The 23972-nt window shown below is 42.5% G+C and overlaps 1 protein-coding gene across 1 annotated transcript in view; it reads left to right on the top strand.

Moving 5' to 3' along the window:
- The window catches only part of RTTN (rotatin), a 228839-nt gene that overhangs the window by 187160 nt on the left and 17707 nt on the right, over positions 1-23972 (top strand). Inside the window, exons 36-40 of the mRNA XM_040432294.1 lie at positions 6685-6778; positions 8022-8220; positions 12799-12889; positions 15598-15748; positions 21003-21140. Of these exons, the coding sequence (XP_040288228.1) occupies positions 6685-6778; positions 8022-8220; positions 12799-12889; positions 15598-15748; positions 21003-21140 (673 nt within the window). The remainder of the gene's footprint in view (positions 1-6684; positions 6779-8021; positions 8221-12798; positions 12890-15597; positions 15749-21002; positions 21141-23972) is intronic.

Raw genomic sequence — 23972 nt, 5'->3', positions numbered from 1 at the left:
TCACCCTCAGATCCCCCATAAGTGTCACCACAGATCCCCCATAAGTGTCACCACAGATCCCCCATAAGTGTCACCACAGATCCCCCATAAGTGTCACCACAGATCCCCCATAAGTGTCACCACAGATCCCCCATAAGTGTCACCACAGATCCCCCATAAGTGTCACCACAGATCCCCCATAAGTGTCACCCACAGATCTCCCATAAGTGTCACCCACAGATCCCCCATAACAGTGCCATCCACAGATCCCCCATAACAGTGCCATCCACAGATCCCCCATAAAAGTGCCACCCACAGACCACAATTAGTTCAAAACCCACCAAAAGCACACCTTTTGGTTCAAATTTTTTTTTTCTTATTTTCCTCCTCAAAAACCTAGGTGCGTCTTATGGGCCGGTGCGTCTTATAGGGCGAAAAATACGGTAACCCTTACAGTTCTGGAATGTGTTGGATAACACTGACAGCATTATGTCAGTGTTATCCAACACGTTCCAGAACTGTAAGGGTTACATAGCATCATAAATCAGTATAATGCTATGTGACCCCAGTCAGCGCTTGCAGGTCAGGCCGGGACCGGCCCTTTGAGGGGGACCAAACTGCTGATGCGGCCCCCGACGAATTTGAGTTTGACACCCCTGATCTAAGGGGATAATATTACCATGTGATGAAATGTGAGTTAAACGGTTGATACCGCGTGAATTCCAATATTCATAATCTGAAATTAGCATAAATTATTTTAAATTAAGGTTGTGCCAAAGTGGAGTGAAGTGAGTGGGATATGTTATGCCTAGTATCTTTTTAGTTTTATTCCAGACCTTATTTAACTTATCACTAATTAGACACTGTTTTTTCTTTTTCCCCGGATAACCAGTCTCCAAAATAGAGAAAATGTCCCCATACGGCCCCTGAAAGTCCTTTGACAAGATACTTAATAGCAGGGCAGGTTGATGATCCTCCCCCCGTCCCACACACCACATTATCTGAGCTGCAATATAATATCTCTGGAGGAAGGGGAGGGAGAGACCACCATCTCGCTCAGAGAGCCAAAGATATTTCTGTTTAATCCTGACCCTCCCTCAGATTAACTCATTCAAAAGTCTCTCCAGAAGGTGGAAGAAGGAGTCGTCGATCCATATCAGACAAGCAGTCAGAGGGTATAGAGCGATGGGGAGGATCACCATCCTAACTAATGCGATCCTTTCAGCCTGTGACAGAGGCAGCTTCTGCCAAGTACGGATCTTCTCCCTCACCTTATTAATCATAGGGGTAATGTTTAAGCGATTATATCTAGTCAAGTCCACGCTGATTCTAATGCCCAGATATCGAATAGTGGCAGTGGGTTCAAGTGGCCTAATACCTAGAAGGCCATCAGGGGGTGATCGAACAAAGGGAAGAAGTTCAGATTTGTCCCAGTTTACTTTATATCCAGATAATAAGCCATACTCTTCCAAGATGTTCATAACGGAAGGAACTGCCTTCCATCCGTGTTTCAAAAAGACCAGGATATTGTCCGCATAAAGACAAATTTTATCTTCCTCTTCTCTCCCTCCAAAGCCAATAATCTTATTAGACTGTCGGATTCTGCATGCAAGGGGCTCTAAGGCCAGGGCGAAGATCAGAGGTGAAAGGGGGCAGCCCTGCCAAATGCCTCGCTGTAGGGGGAATTGTTCGGAGTCAATCCCGTTTATCTTAACGCTGGCGGTAAATACACAATAGAGCAGTTGCACCCATTTAATAAAGTGTCCACGCAGGTTCATTCTGTCCATAGTTCCCCACAGAAAGGACCGTCTAGTGAAATTAGACGATACGACCCAATTTCGGTCTTATCTTTGTCCTTTTTCAAAATCAGAGAAATGGAGGCCTCTCTCAAGGAAGGGGGGAGTAGACCATTCCTCCAAGAGTCATTAAGCGTTTGAAGAAGGAAGGGCAGTATAACTTTGCGATGTGCTCTATAAAATTCAATGGGCAGGCCGTCTCTGCCTGGAGCCATATTGCCCATAAAGCTGTCGACTGTAGTCTCCAGCTCATCGAGAGTAATTGGTAAATTTAACGTCTTTAACAGTCTTGATCGGAGAGGCGAGGGAGCACAATGCTGTCTAAAAAGAGAGCCAGGGCTCCATCACCCTCCTCGAGGTCCGACTGATATAGTTTGGTAAAATGTTTTATGAAAGCTGATTTGATATTTAAATGATTGTTGGTTAAGGCACCGGAGGGCAGTTTAATATGCTTTATTGGAATTTGAATCTTTTGGTTAGCAATTACAGATGCCAGCATTCTGCCTGTTTTACCTTTTTCAAAAACGGCTTGCTGACCCGCGAAGAAGGACTTATGTTGCGCTTTTCCATATAGTAAGGTCTGATATTTCCTCTTAGCCTCCATTAATAATAATCAAATGTTTTCCCCATTCTGTCTGGCCAGGTCTGCCTCCAGATCCCCAACCCTCTCAACCAGTTCCTTTTCAGTATTAGCATATTCTGCCCTTTTTCTGCTGATTCTCATACAATATAACCCTCGTATCATAGCCTTAAGGGAATCCCACACATAATGTACCTGTGTGGATCCATAATTTTGTGCCCAGAACTCTGAGATGTCATTTCCGATCCTTTCTTGTTCACCAACCACATGGATCCAGTGTGGGTTTAACCTAAAGGGTTTTCTACCATCAGAGGGCACGGAGTCAACTGTCGACAACAACATTGGGGTATGGTCAGAGATACCGTGTGGCTCGTATTTCATTTTTTGGATCCTTTCCAGAAATTCTGAGTTCGCCAAGGATAGATCTATAATAGACATACCCTTGCAAGATCTGCTAAAACAGGAGAAGGCAATTTTTTTCCCATACAAATACTGCCACACGTCCGTGAGGCCCATCTCCTGGCAGATCCTGCTGAGGGTCGTGGGCTGACCGATCGGGCTCCCCCCACTACTAAGCTAAAATACTCTATCCTTGTTGTCCATGACTGCATTGAAGTCTCCCAGCACTAATACAGGACACCCATCCCTCTTACATACGTATTTCGCGAGCTTCCTCATAGAAACATAGAATGTGTCGGCAGATAAGAACCATTTGGCCCATCTAGTCTGCCCAATATACTGAATACTATGGATAGCCCCCGGCCCTATCTTATATGAAGGATGGCCTTATGCCTATCCCATGCATGCTTAAACCCCTTCACTGTATTTGCAGCTACCACTTCTGCAGGAAGGCTATTCCATGCATCCACTACTCTCTCAGTAAAGTAATACTTCCTTATATTACTTTTAAACCTTTGCCCCTCTAATTTAAAACTGTGTCCTCTTGTGGTAGTTTTTCTTCTTTTAAATATGCTCTCCTCCTTTACCGAGTTGATTCCCTTTATGTATTTAAAAGTTTCTATCATATCCCCTCTGTCTCTTCTTTCTTCCAAGCTATACATATTAAGGTCCTTTAACCTTTCCTGGTAAGTTTTATCCTGCAATCCATGTACTAGTTTAGTAGCTCTTCTCTGAACTCTCTCTAGAGTATCTATATCCTTCTGGAGATATGGCCTCCAGTACTGCGCACAATACTCCAAGTAAGGTCTCACCAGTGTTCTGTACAGCGGCATAAGCACTTCACTCTTTCTACTGCTTATACCTCTCCCTATACATCCAAGCATTCTGCTGGCATTTCGTGCCGCTCTATTACATTGTCTTCCCACCTTTAAGTCTTCTGAAATAATTACTCCTAAATCCCTTTCCTCAGATACTGAGGTCAGGACTGTGTCAAATATTCTATATTCTGCCCTTGGGTTTTTACGCCCCATAACTTCAGAGGAGAAAGGAGGCGGGATATATACAAACGCAAGTATGCATACCAATCCTATCCATCGGCCATATAAAAATACTAATCTTCCCTCCTTGTCAATTCATTGATCATATAAATCATAATCTACATTTCTATGGATGTAGACACTTACACCACGAGCATAGGCCGAATAGTGGAAGTGGTACTCGTACTGCGTCCAAGGTTTTCACATATAGTACAGTTTTTCAACAGTTAAATGCGTCTCAAGTAAACCTACGATAGCGGGTAGATGGCTTAGTTGCCCATAGCAACCAATCAGATTCCACCTGAAAAAAAGCTCTGCAAAATGAAAGGTGGAATCTGATTGGTTGCTATGGACAACTAAGCGAGTTTCCTTGACACTGGTTTTGATAAATATCCCCCGTATGGTTTAATGGCTAACCCCTTTCAGAGAGATAAGAAACTTGAAGTTTACACTTCTGAAATGAATAGATTTTCTAATTTCTTTACCTTTTGTAAATTATTATTCCTATTACTTCAGCTTCCAGAGTTTAATGAAAATGAAAGTCAAGTCCAGCCTGCAATTAAGTCACAGCATGATTTTAATTGTTTTCTATTGATCAGCGTCAGTTTTTCCACAGATCATATTACTAATGATCTGATCTACACGTAGGGTGAATGGGATTTTTATTTTCTACCTGTGAGTGACATTTGTTCTTTTTATTTGTATGTAACGTATTTGCAGCATCTCTCAATTTTGGGCTCTGCACTTTTTTTTGTCTTAAAGCAATATGTACATCGTCAGAAAGGACACCTTCTCCATTCTGTAGATGGCGGTGAATTTTTCCTTTTCCATTAAAGGGGTTGTGCCTTAAAGGGAACCGGTCACCTCAAAAACACATATAAAACGGCCAGCATTACCTCATAGTAGCCCACAGTCTGTTAATATTCATATGTTTGATCCTTTAGTCTGATGCTCCATAGGTTCAAAAAAAACGATGTTTTAAGCGCCATCAGCGCTATCTTGCCGTTCAGCTTGAAGTCAAGGGGGCAGCGGCTTTCTTGCTTCAAGTCAAGGTAAGCAGGCCCCCTAACCGTCCCCTCTCTTGTTAGATTGATAGCCTGCAGTGCGGCCGGGATTGCATAAGGCCTCTTTCACACTACCGTTTTTTTTTTCCGTTTTGCGGGCCGTTTTTTGCGTTCTGTAGACGGTCCGTTTACGGAACCAATCATTTCAATGGTTCCGCAAAAAAAACGGAATGTGTTCCATATGCATTCCGTATTTCCGTTTTTCCGTTCCGTTGAAATATAGAACATGTCCTATATTTGGCCGCAAATCACGTTCCGTGGCTCCATTCAAGTCAATGGGTCCGCAAAAAAACGGAACACATACGGAAATGGATCCGTATGTCTTCCGTATCCGTTCCGTTTTTTCTAAACCATCTATTGAAAATGTTATGCCCAGCCCAATTTTTTCTATGTAATTACTGTATACTGTATATGCCATACGGAAAAACGGAACGGAAAAACGGAACGGAAATGGAAACACAACGGAAACAAAAAAACGGAACAACGGATCCGTGAAAAACGGAATGCAAAACACTGAAATCGACATACTGTAGTGTGAAAGAGGCCTAAGTCTCGCGCATGCGCAGTGCACCGCTGGAACCCGGCTAACAGCGGCAGCCGGAGACAGGAACGCACCTTACCAAGGAGCGCACCGCGCATGCGCAAGGCTTATGCGATCCCGGCCGCACTGCAGGCTATCAATCTAACAAGTGAGGGGACGGTTAGGGGGCCTGCTTACCTTGACTTGAAGCAAGAAAGCCGCTGCCCCCTTGACTTCAAGCTGAACGGCAAGATAGCGCTGATGGCGCTTAAAACATCGTTTTTTTGAACCTATGGAGCATCAGACTAAAGGATCAAACATATGAATATTAACAGACTGGGGGCTACTATGAGGTAATGCTGGCCGTTTTATATGTGTTTTTGAGGTGACGGGTTCCCTTTAAACTCTTCCTCTAGCTCCCATTCCTCCTTGGATTTTTAGACTTTTTTTTTTCAAATTTTCCTCATGTGCAGTTTTCTCTTATCCCCCATGTTTGAATTCTGCTTCCTGGTTTGTCATGTGTCTGCTCTCCCATCATGCCTTAGGGCAGTGATTAAGTGACACCAGCCGCACCCAATGTTCTTACCTATGAGGTTTTCAATGCAGGACGTAACCAACAGCAACTTAAAATGGAAACTGATTTGCCACAGGGTGCAATGGTAGGCTAATAACTTTTGAAAAAAGGCATTTTTGATACATGGTGATATTTAGGGACAGTGATATCGGTTGGGCGGGATACATTTATATTAGCGACAAGTGACGGAAAATTGCCAGAGGTGCACTTCATTGTAGGAGAGATGGATTTTTCACACCTTTCCTTTTGACAAGACTCTGTTTAATTTCTATTTGGCCGGCAACGTGTTTGAGTTTTCGAGACTGAAGGTGAACACTTTAAGGGAAAGCAGAACTTGATGGGAGTAAAATGACATTACCTTTATAAAAAGTCATGATATGGCTTCCTGCATTTAAGATTGTGGTTGCACCCTGGGGCTCTAGTTTAATGGAAGGGGACCCCCACAGATCACAACAACGGGGGCCTGTACCCGCCCAAAATGAAGGGAGCGGGCATGCACTCCATTCATTTAATTGGCTATTCCAGTGATAGCAGAGTACAGCGCTTGGCTCTTTCTATAGAAATGAATGGAGCAGCCGTGTGCATGCCCAGCTGGTCGCACAGTCCCTGTTCTTGTGATCGGTGGGGGTCCCAGCAGTAAAACCCCCATCAATCTAATAATTATCTCCTAATATAATTAGGGTACCCCTTTACATTTGGTTCCTTTTGCATTCACAGCCTGTTTTATGTTTGCAGATTCTGACTTCATCTACAAGCAGTGCAGACCACATGGTTCCCATCTGTGCGTCTTCTATCTTGGAAAATGCAACTAATCAAGGGCTAGATCAAGGTATGCATGTAGTAACTATTCATAGTGTTGACCTGTTACTTAATTCTTTCTTATACTTTATGGCTTTAGGAACCATTACTGTCCGCTGCAATGTTTGACGGTACAGGGTAGTTAACAGAAAAGCTGATCGGGGTGAGGGACCAAGGCCGATTGGTTAGTGATGGCCCATCCTGAGAATAAATATGAAGAGAGTATTCCGGTAGTAACGCGCTATCCTAGACTAGCCCTTAGTGGGAGTCCTAACGCTGGGATCCCACACTGGTCACCAGACTGTAAACCTCATACCTTATGTTGCCCCCTGAAATGAGCAGAATGACAATCAAGCTTGTCCCATTCATCTCTATGGAAGTTCTGGAAATAGCGGAGTGCTGTATTCGGCTATCTCCAAAGCCAGACGTGCATTCAAAAAGAAAGGGAAATAGAAAGAACTTACTTTTTGCGGGATACACTTCTGGCTTTTCCTTAAAAATCTGCATAAAAAAAAAAAAAAAAAAAGAAGCTGTGTAGCAACATACCCTTAGTAAGTGGCACATCTTGCTGCCTGTAAACCATCTGCACATACTTTATCCAGCGCTGTTAGCACATAGCACAAATATAATGCAAATCTGAAAACGTGCTTTGTTAAACTGATGTAGTGACTAGTGATGAGCGACAGGGGTCATATTCGAATTTGCGAATATTTTGTAGAATATTTATTGAATATTCGCGAATTCAAATATTCGTTATATTCTGTATTCTTTATTTTTTTACTCAAAAATCAGCAAGGTAATGATCGCATAACATGCGAATATTACGCGATCAATACAGGCGTGGGTCAAAAAGGAATATATAGCAATATAGAATATAGTGCTATGTATTAGTTTTTTTTTGAATATTCGTCATTTTTTTCCATCTGAAGTTATGATTCCTCCCTGTTTAAGTTTCTTGACAAGCAACTTAAGCAGGGAGGAATCATAACTTCAGATGGGGAAAAAATTGACGAATATTCGAAAAACGAATTTATAGCACTATATTCGAAATATTATCGAATTCTCGAAGTTGCAATATTCGCGATTAAATATTCGTAATTCGAATATTTGCGCTCGACACTAGTAGTAACTTACTGTAACGTTTCCATTTGGCGTACCATATGTGCAGTTAATATTTTCATGTTTTCCAAGCCTCAGATATATGGTGGAGATCAGAATTTGGTTATACATGGGAATGACTCTAATATGGATTATCCTTTGTCTTTTCTCTGCAGGTCAGAACAGTAAGGCCAGAACGGCATCTCTGAGCTCAGAGGAGATCTGCACTTCTGTGTGCACGCCTGACCAGCGGTCCCTAGTCACACCGTCTCTCTTGTCAGCTGTATGTGGGTTACTGGAGAATCTGCTTGTAATGAATCCCGAAGATGTAGTCAGTGCCGTAACTGACCAACATCTGCTGACAGATCTGATTAGGTACAAGGAAGGATTTATTGTTTCATAGTCAATTAGTGTAAAAGATATCATGAATGTGTTTTATTTTATTCAAAATTGCCTCCGTGTGAAAAGTAAAATACTTGGATGGCTATTATTTTTGACATATGAATGTATGTGTGTGTATATATATATATCATGTAGAAGGGATCACAGCACTCCAGGGATGTGAAAAAAGTAGTAGATTTATTCCTCTGTATCCATAAAAACCAAATGTTTCATCTCTTACCTGGGGCTTTCTTCAAGCCCACAACGCACAAAAGCTCCAGGTAGGATCTGAAAGGTTGTGTTTTTATGCTTGGGACTATTCTGTTCTGGATTGCATGCGCCATACTTTCAGTACGGTCTCTTTCTTTTGGATATGTGTGTGTGTATATCTATCTATCTTTATATATATATTTATATAACAGACTGAACTGGATGGACATATGTCTATTTACAGCCTATGTTACTATGCAATGTGGAAAATGAAGAAAAAACGAATGTGATTGAGCTGGGATTGACAAAGTATAAACTGCTTGGTTAATGATCATACAGGCGAGGTGGTGCACCCGTTATTTTGGGTTCTGCAGCGAGGCCGAGTCACAATACTGCGATATAGGTTCCCACTCTGGCATGGTATCGGTCATACAGATGCTGGATATCCTCCAGTGGTTTTTTATTCCAAGCTCTTTCAACACGGACCTGTAATTCAGCCAAAGTGGTTGTTGGCTGCAGTGCATGAGAGATTGGTCACCCCATCCAGTCCCAGATATTCTCAATATGGGAAAGCTCTGGCTAGGTGAGCTGCCGGATACCCTGAGGAGCATGTTGTGTGTGGGCAGGCATTATCTTGTTGGGATGCCATGTCTCCTGAGTCCAAAAAGGCAGTACAACTGGTACCACAATATCCTGGACATACCAAACGCTGGGGTTCCCTTTACAAATACCAGACAGGAATGGTCATGGTAGCTAATGGTGCTCCACATCATGACACCTGGTGTTGGTCATGCATGATGGCAGAAGGCTGCCATATTAGTCACAGCAGGGGCTGTGTACATGGAATGGTGGAAGCAGAGGAGCTGCTGCTTAAACCTGGTTTCACACAGACTTTTTTATGATGCATTTTTATTTTATTTTTCACGCAGGCAGAATTAATGTGTATAGTGATTTTTCAGAATTTTTTTCATGGCATGTTTTGCATTGCATTTTGTGCATTTTTTAGTTTTTTAAATCAAGACATAGCTTGCTGTAGGGATGCATTATTTTCAGGTGTTTGACCTCTAGGAATTTAAAGGAATTGAAAAATGCCAGTTATAAGTAAACAGTTTTTAAAAAAAGCGCTAAAAATGCCCCCACAAAATAGCTGAGAAACCCATGGCATTTTTATCACTGGAGAAAAAAACACAAACAAAAAATGATGTGCGAAGTAAACCCGAAGAGATATTCTTGCAATAGCAATTTGCAGCATATCTCTAGGATCTGCCATAACTTACTTATTGGTCGAAGTTCAACTGTTGGGACTCCACAATCTCTACAACTCTATGAAAGCTAAGGAAGGACAGATTGAGGCCTGACTGGCTCCCTTTTCTTGTTTAAGCCCCTTACTAAATGCAAGATATTGTTTGAAACAAGTTTTTTCCCACTTTGCAGCTATTGAAACATCCCTGCCAGCAGCAACAAATGGAGCAAAAAATAACTAATACACTTCTTGGTAGTCCCCTGGCGCCAGTCATCTTTGGTACGATAACATCTCTGGTATGATAACTAGGCCATAATGACAATGTCACCATTGTATTGTCCTGCCACATGGTCGACTAGTCTGATGAATGCCTTGGGACTTTACATCGCTATGGATAATATGTCACTTCAGCAGTCAGCTTTTACACAGCATAGCCATGTATTGTCACTGTATCAGAGCATAGTGGAATTATTGAGGATTTCGTTCAGGCTTTTTTTTTTTTCTTTCAGTTTCACTGATTGTATTTTATGTGATTGCTGAAACTGCACCTTATTGCTTTCAAGATAGGGGTTGGATGAAGCATGTTGTGCACCATAAAGTAACGTGGTAACATTATGGCTTCCTACATATACAATTTACAGTACCTGATAAATGGCCAGTCAGCCCTTAGGTCCTTTGGACTACTTGTGGAGCTATAAGGAGCAACAAAAAATAAACTCTGAAGCTAATACATGGTTGTAATAAAATGACGCTTCCTTCTCTCTTGGATTTGTGGGGCTTACACAGCTTGAACTCACAGATCAGTCATATATGCTATAAAATCTTAAAGCATGCATGTCATTTTAAGTGACTTTTCAGAGTAATCCAATGTGTGTGTATATGAGGAATACCACTATATCTGGCCATTATATGACATGTATATGGCATTTTCACCAGCTTTGACCTCTGAAGGCTCCATCTCTGATTGTCAATATTCCCTGAGTTAAAGACTAGCTGCAATGATGTCTTCCACGCCCCGAACATAGAGAAGAGGAGATCCCTGCATACCTGTCTTTCAGTAGCACAACCTCGGAAGCAGCAGTAGCATGGAGGAAATTATACAGCAGTATTGAGCAGTGTAGTTGTGAATCCAGCACTGGGCTACAGATAGAAAACTTGAGAGGTTTTTCCAGCGAGAATAAAAAAAAAAAAACAGCCAGAACGTGAAAAAATTACAAATACATTTCTGACGCTGCTCAGTTCCCTGCTGTGCATCTCCTGTCTCCACTTAACACTTCGGAAATGCTAGGAAAAAGCCCACTCAACCAGTTACTGAAAACCTTTTTTCCCAGAAAAGCCTTTTATAGAGCCTTCAGCAGCATCTGTGTGTGTCATTGCCTCTCACTCTGCAGATGCTTGTTCCCCTCCTCAAAGACTTCTGTAGGAGCATATAACCTGATCCATCAGTAAGTGGATAACCTGTCTCTTCTCTCAGTACAAATGTTTGCAGTAAATTTAAAGGGAATCTTTCACCTGGTTTGACCATATTAAGCGGTCACTATTGCCATAATCCCACTATTTAATAAAATACCTTATTTCCTGCAATGGTCTTCTTTCTTCTCTTCATGGTTTTATTTTGTTAAAAAAAAGCGATTTTTGTATTATGCAAATGAACTTCGAAGGTGCCCAGAGGGGAGTGATTCATTACCCTTTGAGCCCAGTAACGCCCTCCTGCAGTGCCTAGCCCGCCTTAATTTAGAGCCCAAGCACGCCTCCTCGTTATGAACTATCGTCCCACAGCCTAGTTTAACGGCACCGCTCCCTCCGAGACGTCAAGTAATTCATTTAAGCTATGCACCTGGAATCTTCATTTCGTCCGCCGGATATCTCGCGCAGGCGCAGTACCACCTACTGCCTGCGCCTGTGCGATCCAATAGCTCCTGAGGGCAACAGCCTCAAAAGTGTCACTGGGCATGCGCCGAGCCCAGTGACGTCTTCTTATCGCTGCTGCCTCTGGGAGCTATTGGATCGCACAGGCGGTACTGCGCCTGCGCGAGATTTCCGGCGGACGAAATAATGATTCCAGGTGCGTAGCTTGAATGAATTAGTTGACGTAGCGGAGGGAGCGGCGCCGTTAAACTAGGCTGTGGGACGATGGTTCATAATGAAGAGGCGTGCTTGGGCTCTAAATTAAGGCGGGCTAGGCACTGCAGGAGGGCGTTACTGGGCTCAAAGGGTGATGAATAACGCCCCTCTGGGCACCTTTGAGGTTCATTTGCATAATACAAAAATCGCTTTTTTAACAAAATGAAACAATGAAGAAAAGAAAGAAGAAATAAGGTATTTTATTAAACATGGCAATGGTGATAGCTTAATATGGTCAAACCAGGTGACAGATTCCCTTTAAGAGTAAGTGATCAGTGCTGGAGCCAGTGGCAGGAGAAGTGGCTCATCAGTCACAAAAGAGGCATTTTTCTCTAATAAGATATTTTACAAAGTCTCTAATATTCACTTTTACTATTGATTTATGCCAAGTTTATTGAAACGACAGTGCCTAATTTAGTCAATTAGATTTGTCCCAGCCTTTGGCAATTTAGTAAATCCAGCTTTGTTAGGGGAAATTTGTTCTGGCAACATAGATGGCTCATTACACGATTACACCTACATTAAAGTCATCAATATTAGAGTTGTGGGAGTTTGACTCTCGGGAAGCCCACTGATTACCTGTTTGAAGGGGCTGCCAGCTAGATAAGGTATTGGAGAATATAAATCTATATCTTAATCCATTTGCCAATAATAATAAAAAAAAAAGCCTATAACATGTTTTTCTATAAGCAAAAATCCCTGTTCTCCGTGGTGATATGTATCATTTTTTTTATTTTCATATTTTTTTCCCTTTTCAGGAAGTTTCACTTTTCCAAATGGATTTTATAGTTCAATGTGAAGCTTCTCTAGAAGCACAAATGTGCAAATGTCATTCTGGTTTTATTGCATGGGTAGGAGCTGGATAACGGAAATGATAGAGCCCAGGGCAGCAATTCTTTAAATATTTCAGTGTGTCCTTGCTGCATCTGCTGTGTAATGTAATCTGACCATGTAGAAAACGCTCCTGATTTCCCTTTGTGTCCTCTCATTTACAGTCTCATAAAGCCAGCTGTGCTAGAAAGATGTTTTTCTGATCTCAAGACTTCATTCACCCCTGAAGGTCGTGCGAGAAATGTGAAGTCACAGGTCAGTTTTCCTTCTGGCACATGGGCTAATCCTATTAGCACTAGACAATGGAACTGTGCTGAACTGTTTGACTTTCCATCGGACAAGGTAGATGACCATATCAATTTAGAATTAGTGGAATTACCTGTATCACAGCGTAGTAAAAAGGAATATTTTTCACACCTATTGGTCATACAGCGGGGCATTTACTTTTTACTGCATGGGCTTTCTTTCAGCTATTTAAAGGGGGTTTCCAACTTCGGCTAACTAAAACATGTATGGCAGGGCTGCATACTCGCATGTGCCTCCTGTGTCATTTTTCTGCACAATTTGTGAACAAACTGCTATTTCTGACTCCCTCTTGGCACCGTTACCTGTATGTGCCACATCTTATAAACAGGGTGAGACCCTTCATTCTACTCTTCTTCAGTGTGGAGTCCTAGTCATTCCCCCTTATGTGGAGCCCACATTGAAGATTGATTGCTTCCAACTGAGGAAATGCCACATGATCTGTGATGATTTGTGTATATGGCGTTGCACACAGGGGAGGATCGGTAACATCAGTGAGAAAATGAACAGAGCCCACAAAATGATGGAGAGTGAACAGCACATGCGCAGCCGCCCTCCATTCTTTGTTATGGGAGTGCCGAAAATAACTGAGTGACACGCTCTGCTATTTTTGTCAGCCCCATAGAAACGAATGGAGCAGTGGATCCACTTATACGGTGTGCTTCCAATTCATTCCTATGGGAGCATATCACTCGTCTATTTTCAGCTCTCCCATTGAAAAAATGAAGGACGGCTGCGCATGTGTAGTCCACACTTACACTTTGTGGGCTCCGTTCTAGAGATGGGACCTGCATCTTTCAGACATTTGTGGCGTATTATAGCGATATGCCACCAATGCTTGAGATGACCCAACCCCTTTAACTACCAATGAAAGGCCTATTAGTAAGGGAACCTGTTACATTGAATATTTGGCCTGATCTGCCAGCAAAATGTTATAGAGAAGGGGGAGCTGAGTAGATGTGTGAAAAGATTCAGCACAACTTTTATTTTATTCCTTTAAATCCCTGCTCTTTCTGTGGTTGATAGTCCAGTGGGCGGTCATACCCATTGATAGGCAGCTATGTATGCCCACATGTCCCTAAGTAGGACCAGCTGCTTGACTCCTTAGCATATAAAGCGCTGGGATTTAAATGAATGAAATGCAAGTTATACTGAATCTTTTCTTATATACTATATATCCGTTTGTTCAGTTTTTTGTGCTGCTCTATAACATGTTGCCCATAGATGGCACAAAAATCACAGAAAAAAGATAAAAAACTGAAATAAAAACATCCTGCACGATATGATAAATAAACATGCGGATGTCCATGGCTGCATTTATAAAAACAAATCGCAGAAAGCAAATAATAATACACTAATAAAATAGATGCAAGCATTATATATGAAATAAGCCCTCATTCTGATATAATGAAATCTGAGACTCTTAGCCAATATATTTTGATCAAAACACATCTGTGCCCACCTACCCAGTGCCAAGGTAGTCTCAGTCAGGCAGGTCCTACGCTAAACCTACATATGCCATTGGGCTTCTATGTTCAGGAGCACAGACTCTGCACATATGGTGTGCTGCTCCTAGTCCCCTCCATGTGCATCCAGCAACCAATGAGAGGAGGAGCACACACCTCTATATGTACCACCTTAATCAAGGCTGTCTGTTTGATAGGAAGGGCAAAAGTGCACAAGGATGCTACTCCCAGGATAAAATAGAAGGACATTCACACTTGAAGGTGCCACTCCATAGATTGCACAACATTTCCAAAGTGACAGGCCCTCTTTAATTTGTGCAATTGATTAAGGGGGCTTTCCAAGATTTTTCTAGTCTCGGCTTCTCCTGTCCTCATTGGTCCGCCATCCATAATTAATTTGACCACTGCTGCTAATCACTGTCCTCAGCGGTCATGTGTGCATGAATGCCACCTGACCGCTGAGGCGAACAAGTAGTAGCAGTGGCCATGTGTACAATAGACTCGTCGCCGCATGACCGGATCGGCAACACTGGAGCAGCTGGATATTTACATGGTGAGTAAGGATTTTTTCTTTATTATAGACAGCCCCCTGCACTGTGCCAATTTTTTAAAATCTTGGAAAACCCCTTTAAATAAAATGTATAGTTTAACTATATCTCAAGATATAACTTGACAATGTTTTTCGCCAAATTCTGATTCGTGAATTGTACAAAATTTGTGACTTTCCTGGAAAATGTAGTTATAGTTTTATTTTAATAGAGCCATTAAAGGCTATGGACACCTTTTGGGATAGTTTTTATGATTGCATTTTACTCATTTTGGGCTAAAAATCACTTTTGCAATTGGTCTTTGTTAAACATTTTCAGCAGTTTTTGTGATACAGGGGTTATATTACAGTCTATTTGCAGACTGTCATTTTCTGTTTACTTTGGGTGTCATCAGATGATGGCTTATGTAGAGCTTTTATGTCCCAGCCTCATAAACACTCATAATAGCTAAATTGTTATCAAAAAGAGTGTTTGAGGCGGTACATGAGCTGTCATCCGACTGGACTGGAGTAATCAGGTGACAGTGTGCAAATAGACTGAATTTAAACCCTGTATTACAAAAACTGCTGCAAGTTTTCAACATACAACAACATACAATTTTCAACATACCTGTAGTTTAACCTTTCTTTTCTGTGTTCTTAAATAGGTGCTTATTTTGCTGCAGTACCTTTCTGCCTTGTCCAATTTTCTGCAGTCATGCTTGCTGGTCAATACTAGTTTGCTGCCAGAAGACGAAATATGCTCCTTACTGGCCACTTTGTTCTCATTGCTGTTTATACAACACAAGAAAGCTTTTGGTATGTCATTTATTGTACTTTTTAGTATTTCAGCCTTCTAAAGGGACACAAGCTTGTTAATTGACTTTAATATACATAGCTGCCTATACAGGCTTGTAAATGGTGATCGCCATATACAAGTTGTCCATGTCCTGTAGCTGTCGATGAGCAATGATCAGTAAGATCACAATAAATATAAATTGTTGGGGAAAAATTTTGACAGTGCATATGTTGTTTCCCATATATTTTTTTATTAAATGGGTATTGTCAGACTATAAAGGGGTTGTATCACTTAAAGGGAACCTGTCACCTGGATTTTGGCTATAGAGCTGAGGACATGGGTTGCTAGATACCCAATACCCAGTCCCCATAGCTCTGTGTGCTTTCATTGTGTAAAAAAAAAAAACGATTTGATACATATGCAAATTAACCTGAGATGAGTCAGAGCTTGAAAATATGACTCTTCTTTGGTCACACAAGTGAGATATGACTCTTTTATGTTAATTTGCATAAAAGGCGGGAAGTACAAAAATGCATAATACTTATTGAATTAGTCTGCAAATGAAATTAAAAGTGTAATCTATATGTTTAGGGTAACACAATGAACATTTAGAAACGCTCAGTGAGGGTAGCATAGTAGAGGTGACAGGTTCCCTTTAAGCACGTGGTGGTTATCATGTAGAGCAAGTTAATACCAGGCACTTACTAATGTATTGTTATTATCCATATTGCTTCCTTCGCTGGCTTCACCCATTTTTTCATTGCATTTTACACTGCTCGTTTCCATGGTTATGACCACCCTGCAATCCATCAACGGTGGCCGTGCTTGCACACTATAGGAAAGAGCGCCATCCTCTCTGGCGGCCGGGACCATGGCAGCGCACATAGGCTGTCGCCTTTTCCTATAGTATACAAGCATAGCCACGGCTGATGGATTGCAGGGTGTTCGTAACCACCATGAGACAACCCCTTCAAGTAGATTGATATTTGGATAGGTTGCCGATATCTGATTGGTGGAAGTCTGACTCCTCGCAGCTACACCGGTCAGCTGTTGGCAGGAGTTGGAAGCAGACAGCTGTGCACACGCTGGGTTACTGCTGCTCAGTGATCTGACACCCCTACTAGATAGATTACCGAGCTGTCTGCTTCTGACTCCATACACTGTGTTAGTTTCGGGGGCTGATCTGTGTGGGTGCTTGTTGACGAACCCCCACCAATCTGATATTGATGACCTATCCTAACAACAGGTACATCAAAAGAGGGAAAGTATTAAAGGGGTTGTGCAGCGATATTTGATTGGCGGGGGTCCGAAACCCGGCACCCCCACCAATTAGCTGTTTGACAAGGATGTGACACTCTCTGAGAGCACCACTTCCTGGTCTTTTTACTACCTGTTGTCTCCGGTGGATTGGCAGCATAGTCTAATTACAAGTACTTGCTCCAATCAAGTGAATGGAGAGAGTACTTATTACACTGCACTTCCAAGACGAAGTGCAGTGTAATGAAGAGGATGCGGTAGCTCGCACGGAGCACCACCTCCTCTGCAAGCAGCTGATCGGCGGGGCTGCTGGACCTCCATCAATCAGATATTGATGACCTTTCCTTTTTTTTTTTAAAATCAACTCTTGATTTTGGCTTGCCCCTTTCAACAATACCAGACACAACCCATGGACAGGAGTGTTGCTGTTTATAGAAGAAATCGGATATGTTTTTTTAATCCTGGACAACCACTTTGTGCACCCATGTTCCCCCTGCTTCCTCCACTAACCCCTCCTTGATTGACAGGGCCAGGCGAAATGACTGTGCAGGAAGCTGGCCCTGTTAGTCAAGAAGTAGAGGAAGCAGGAAGACACAGAAAGGCTTGGGCCCGTCCTCCGTGCACTTAACTGCTCATTTGCGTATGATTTAGAAGTACTTTTCTTCAGGCTGAAGCAGCGGACTGCTAAGTGAAAGGTATCATTACTTTCAGCTGAGCTCGCCCTGAAAGACACTGTGCCTGGTTTAGCAGTGAATTTCCTGGTCACAGACTTCCTTTAATGATATTGGTGGAGAAAGTATAGTCATCATGAATAACTAGAATACTGTGAAACATAAAATAAAAAAACATGAAGTGTGAAATGTTGGAGAACCAGGCATTTAGCTCACATCAAGTACATCCTTTTAAACTAGCCTCTACCTTGATGATTCTCCCTATTACTATCCCTCTAATGCAATATCTTCCTAGCATCAAATGTAATAGTAATTTAAAGCCCTCAGTAATGCACCATTAAGTCTTCCTGCAATTGTACTTACTCTACAATTTTATTCAAATTGGCAAGTTTGTTTTCCTCCCTCTACTAAGTGCGGTGGAACAAAAATTAATGGGAAATCTGCAATGTACAGCAAAAGGAATCATTCCATTAATGGATTTAAGAGACAAAATGTGCATGTTAAAATTTTGCAGAGCATTACCCTCTGGATGTTGCAGTAGGTTTTGGCGAGCAGAGTGTAGTAAGTGCGTGCGTGAAGAATCCACGATGTATTTATACTGCGATCAAGCCTAGGTATAGTGCACATCTTAAAATATATGGACACCTTTAATATGGGAAAAAATTTTTTTACATGTTAGTTGTTGAGTAAAAACTTTTTTACTAACTTTAATTCCTTCATTCATTTTCCGTCCCCCTGATATTCAGTTAGCAATCTGCTCCTAGTTTCAGACTTTTCTCATGTTGGTGTATCCACCCCATTAATACGGTACATGCTAGATGTGAGGTCTGTGTGTCCAGGATGCTGCTACCTTGACTAACTCTCACATATCAGAACAGCTTCATTCCTCTGCTGCTACAGCTCATGAGAATCTTCTGTCACTTCTACTTACTCTTAGGCCGAATGCACACGGCCGTTGTTCACGGCCGTGAGCGGTCCGTGGTGCCGCGGCCTGGATTCCTGCTGAGAGCAGGAGCGCACGGCGTCATTGGTTGCTATGACGCCGTGCGCTACCTGCTGCCGCCGCAGTACAGTAATGCACTGGTATAGATCATACCAGTGTATTAATGTACTGTGGCGGCAGCAGGGAGCGCACGGCTTCATAGCAACCAATGACGCCGTGCGCTCCTGCTCTCAGCAGGAATCCAGGCCGCGGCACCACGGACCGCTCACGGCCGTGAACAACGGCCGTGTGCATTCGGCCTTACTCTGATGCTGAGGAGTGTGTGATTTCCCTTCCTCCTACAGTTTGTCTTGGGTGCTCTGCATTCTCTGTGCTCTTGTATACTGCTGTTATGTTTGTCCTCCTGCAAGCTGCCTTTTGTGTGCTTTCCCCCTATCTACAGCCTCTGTGTGCTGTCCTACTAGGATGCTTTACCCCCCCTCCACTCCTTAATCTGCCGTATACAAACTCCTCCCTCTCCCTGCAGCAATGTTTAACACTGAAAAAAGGAAAGGAGGTTGTCATACACAAGATATATAAAGGGGTGCAAATATCAATCAAATAATCAAATTAAGGGCTCTTTCACACTTGTGTACTCCATTTGCCGGAGGTGCCCGCCGGATCCGTAACACCGCAAGTGAACTGAAAGCATTTGAAGACTGATCCGTCTTCAAAATGCGTTCAGTGTTACTATGGCAGCCAGGATGCTATTAAAGTCCTGGCTGCCATAGTAGTAGTGGGGAGCGGGGGAGCAGTATACTTACAGTCCGTGCAGCTCCCGGGGCGCTCCAGAATGACGTCAGAGCGCCCCATGCGCATGGATGACGTGATCCATGCGATCACGTCATCCATGCGCGTGGGGCGCCCTGACGTCACTCTGAAGCGCCCCGGGAGCCTCATGGATGGTAAGTATACTGCTCCCCACTACTACTATGGCAGCCAGGACTTTAATAGCATCCTGGCTGCCATAGTAACACTGAACGCATTTTGAAGACGGATCAGTCTTCAAATGCTTTCAGTTCACTTGCGGTGTTACGCATCCGGCGGGCACCTCCGGCAAATGGAGTACACAAGTGTGAAAGAGCCCTTAATTTGATTATTTGATTGATATTTGCACCCCTTTATATATCTTTACCATGGCAAACAGGACTTTAGCGTCCTGGCAGCCATGGTAACCATTCAGAAAAAGCTAAACGTCGGATCCGGTAATGCGCCGAAACGACGTTTAGCTTAAGGCCGGATCCGGATTAATGCCTTTCAATGGGCATTAATTCCGGATCCGGCCTTGCGGCAAGTGTTCAGGATTTTTGGTCGGAGCAAAAAGCTCAGCATGCTGCGGTATTTTCTCCAGCCAAAAAACGTTCCGTTCCGGAACTGAAGGCATCCTGATGCATCCTGAACGGATTTCTCTCCATTCAGAATGCATGGGGATAATCCTGATCAGGATTTTTCCGGCATTACACAGCTAGTGTTCTTTATAAAGCTACTTTCACACTTGCGTTTTGGGCGGATCCGTCATGGATCTGCAAAAACGGATGCATTGCAATAATACAACCGCATGCATCCGTCATGAACGGATCCGTTTGTATTATCTGTAACAAAGCCAAGACGGATCCGTCATGAACTCCATTGCAAGTCAATGGGAGACGGATCCATTTTCTATTGTTGCCAGATTGTGGTTCATTTTCGTCAAGCGGACAGCAAAACGCTGCAGGCAGCGTTTTGGTGTTCTGCCTCCAGAGCGGAATGGAAACTGAACGAAGGCAAACTGATGCATTCTGGGCGGATCCTTTTCCATTCAGAATGCATTAGGGCAAAACTGATCTGTTTTGGACCGCATGTGAGAGCCCTAAACGGATCTCACAAACGGAAAGTCAAAACGCGAGTGTGAAAGTAGCCTAACCTAAGCAGCATTCAGACTTCCATTAGTTGCTAATGAAGTTAGTGAAGACCTTCAAAAGACTCAACTCTAACAGCAACCTACCTACCATCAATACACATTGTAGGAATATGCCTTTATGTGACCAAATGTGCTATTTGGACAGATGCTTTCTTATTTTGCTCAGTGTTTCATTACATTTGGACGGCTTTTGGAATGGAAAGCCATGTTTTATTTGTTTGTTGTCTGTGCATGCACTTTATACATGAATATCAGTAGATATTGTGCATTATTGGTTGTATAATGGAAAACGTTTCATTTTGTAAGCTTTGTTTATTGTAGTTTTCACATCAAACAAGTGATAAAAGCTTTTATTCCTTTATGTCCCATCTTTTATGCAGCTTTTTGTATTTATCCAGATTCCTAATGTGGTCATTGCAGAGGTTATTATTCTTTTATATTATGTTTGTGTATTTTTATTTCAGATATCGAGCTAAAAGCTGCAATTTATAAGTCATGGACAGACATATTTTCATTTTTAACCATCTTGCTAAGAAAAAATGGACCAGGTGTTATCTCTCCCATAACTGCAGCCTTGTCGAAGTGTGGGATTGCATTTTTTGGTATGCTTTTTTCTTCTTCTTTGTTAGAAAAATATATATATACACACCCCTGTTAAAATGTCAGGTTTCTGTGATGTAAAAAAATGAGACAAAGATAAATCATTTCAGAACTTTTTCCACTTTTAATGTGACCTATAAACTGTACCACTCAATTGAAAAACAAACTGAAATCTTAGAGATCAGTGGTTCTCAACCTTTCTAAAGCCGTGACCCCTTAATACAGTTCCTCATGTTGTGGTGACCCCCAACCATAAAAAATTTTTCCTTGCTACGTCATAACTAATTTTGCTACTGTTATGATGACCCACCAAAAACACGCACAGACACCAATACACCAAATGTTAATTCAAATACACAAGTATTCATTCATAACCACAGAACTTTAGCATAAATACAAAATATTTGTAAACCAAATAAATAACTTTAAAATAAATAATAAACAACAAATACCCCCTAAAAAATAAATCAGTGGTGCGCACAGTACCCCTCAAATAAATAACTTGGTAGTGCTCACAGTACCCCCCCCCCCCCCCAAAAAAAAAAAAAAAATCAGTGGTGCTCAGGGTCCCCCAAATAAATAAATCGGCGGTGCTTCAGGCCCCCCCCCCCCCCCAAATAAATAAATCAATGGTGCTCAGGGTCCCCCAAATAAATAAATCAGCGGTGCTTCGTGTCCCCCCAAATAAATTAAGCCTTGCTCAGCCAAATAATTAAAATAAAATTAGCAAGGCTCAGCCAGGCTCAATTAAATCATTGGTGGCAGTGGTGCTCAGCGGCGTTGTCATTAACGAAAAAACTCGGACCTCAGCAGACAGGCGGCCCGACTTACCCGTCCAGACGTCAGGCTCCTTCAAGCACAGGCAGTGATAGGACATCACTTCCTGTGCGCGAGGATAAGGGGCCGCTGCCGTTGTGCGGGCGACCCACAATAGGAAGCCTCAGGCAACCCCCCGGAAAGTGCCGATCGACCCCCAAAGGGGTCGCGAACCCTAGGTTGAGAACCGCTGTTATAGATGGAGGGAAGAAAAAAAATATATATAATAATAATGTGGTTGCATAAGTATGCACACCCTCTTATAACTGGGGATGTAGCTGTGTTCAGAATTGAGCAATCACATTCAAAATCATGTTAAATAGGAGTCAGCATACACCTGCCATCATTTATAGTGCATCTGATTAACCCCAAATAAAGTTCAGCTGCTCTAGTTGGTCTTTCCTGAAATTTTCTCAGTCGCATCCCACAGCAAAAGCCATGGTCCACAGAGAGCTTCCAAAACATCAGTGGGATCTCATTGTTAAAAGGTATCAGTCAGGAAAAGGGTACAAAAGAATTTCCAAGGCATTAGATATACCATGGAACACAGTGAAGACAGTCATCATCAAGTGGAGAAAATATGGCACAACAGTGACATTACCAAGAACTGGACGTCCCTCCAAAATTGATGAAAAGACGAGAAGAAAACTGGTCTGGGAGGCTACCAAGAGGCCTACAGTAACATTAAAGTAGCTGCAGGAATATCTGTCAAGTACTGGCTGTGTGGTACATGTGACAACAATCTCTCGTATTCTTCATATGTCTGGGCTATGGGGTAGAGTGGCAAGATGAAAGCCTTTTCTTACGAAAAAAAAAACATTAAAGCCAGGATACATTTTGCAAAAACACATCTGAAGTCTCCCAAAAGCATGTGGGAAAAGGTGTTATGGTCTGATGAAACCAAGGTTGAACATTTTGGCCATAATTCCAAAAGATATGTTTGGCGCCAAAAACAACACTGCACATCACCAAAAGAACACCATACCCACAGTGAAGCATGGTGGTGGCGGCATCATGCTTTGGGGCTGTTTTTCTTCAGCTGGAACTGGGGCCTTAGTTAAGCTAGAGGGAATTATGAACAGTTCAAAATACCAGTCAATATTGGCACAAAACCTTCAGGCTTCTGCTAGAAAGCTGAACATGAAGAGGAACTGCATCTTTCAGCATGACAATGACCCAAAGCATACATCCAAATCAACAAAGGAATGGCTTCACCAGAAGAAGAATAATCAAACATCCTTAACTCTGCCAGCCCCTGAATGTCAGGTGCCTATTTCACATGGAAAGCTAAAAACTAAAATAAACTAAAGTACGGTATATTCCGAAAATTCTTTTAAACACATTTAGAATAGGTTTAGTCAATAGTTTAGGTACTTATGGGGTAATTTATTAAGACCAGCATTTTAGATGCCAGTCTTAACTCTGCACTGGTGCTTGATGCACCTAAGTTACGAAGAGGCATCGGCCTCTACATAACTTGGGCGCATCCACTGCCGGCCTAAATCTATACCAGCTCCCGTGCTAAAACAGGCATAGAAAATGATAACTGAAACGGGCCGGCCCGCCTGCCTCCTTCCCCGCCCATACCACGTCGTCTTTTTCTTAGAACTGGCATTCGTGGAGTGGAAGGGGAAGAAGTCACAGATTTGACCACAAATCCCCTTTGCAACTGAATCTGCGACAGATATATGCCTATATTTATAAGTTACCCCCTTTATCTATGGCTACGCAGAGGGAGTTCAGTAGCACAGAGTTTCTGTCTGTCTGGACGTCTGTCAGTTATTTATGTGCGACCAAACAACTGGACCGATCTTCACCAAATTTGGCACACAGGTACATCAGGTGTCCGGGAAGGTTTTAGACGGAGTCTCAGCTCTCTAGGACGTACCGTTCCTGAGATATTCCCAAAAAATGACCTGCATTAGCCAATAGAAGCCTGCAAGTGTTTCTCTTCATATGCCAACTGCCATACACACGGTCACATGTCCCTTATCAGTCAATAGAAGCTCGCAGGTCCT

This window comes from Bufo bufo, chromosome 5 (genome assembly GCF_905171765.1).
Source record: "Bufo bufo chromosome 5, aBufBuf1.1, whole genome shotgun sequence".
NCBI lineage: Eukaryota > Metazoa > Chordata > Amphibia > Anura > Bufonidae > Bufo > Bufo bufo.
Note: the sequence above shows the minus strand (reverse complement) of the source record. Positions and strands in the feature narration are given on the sequence as shown.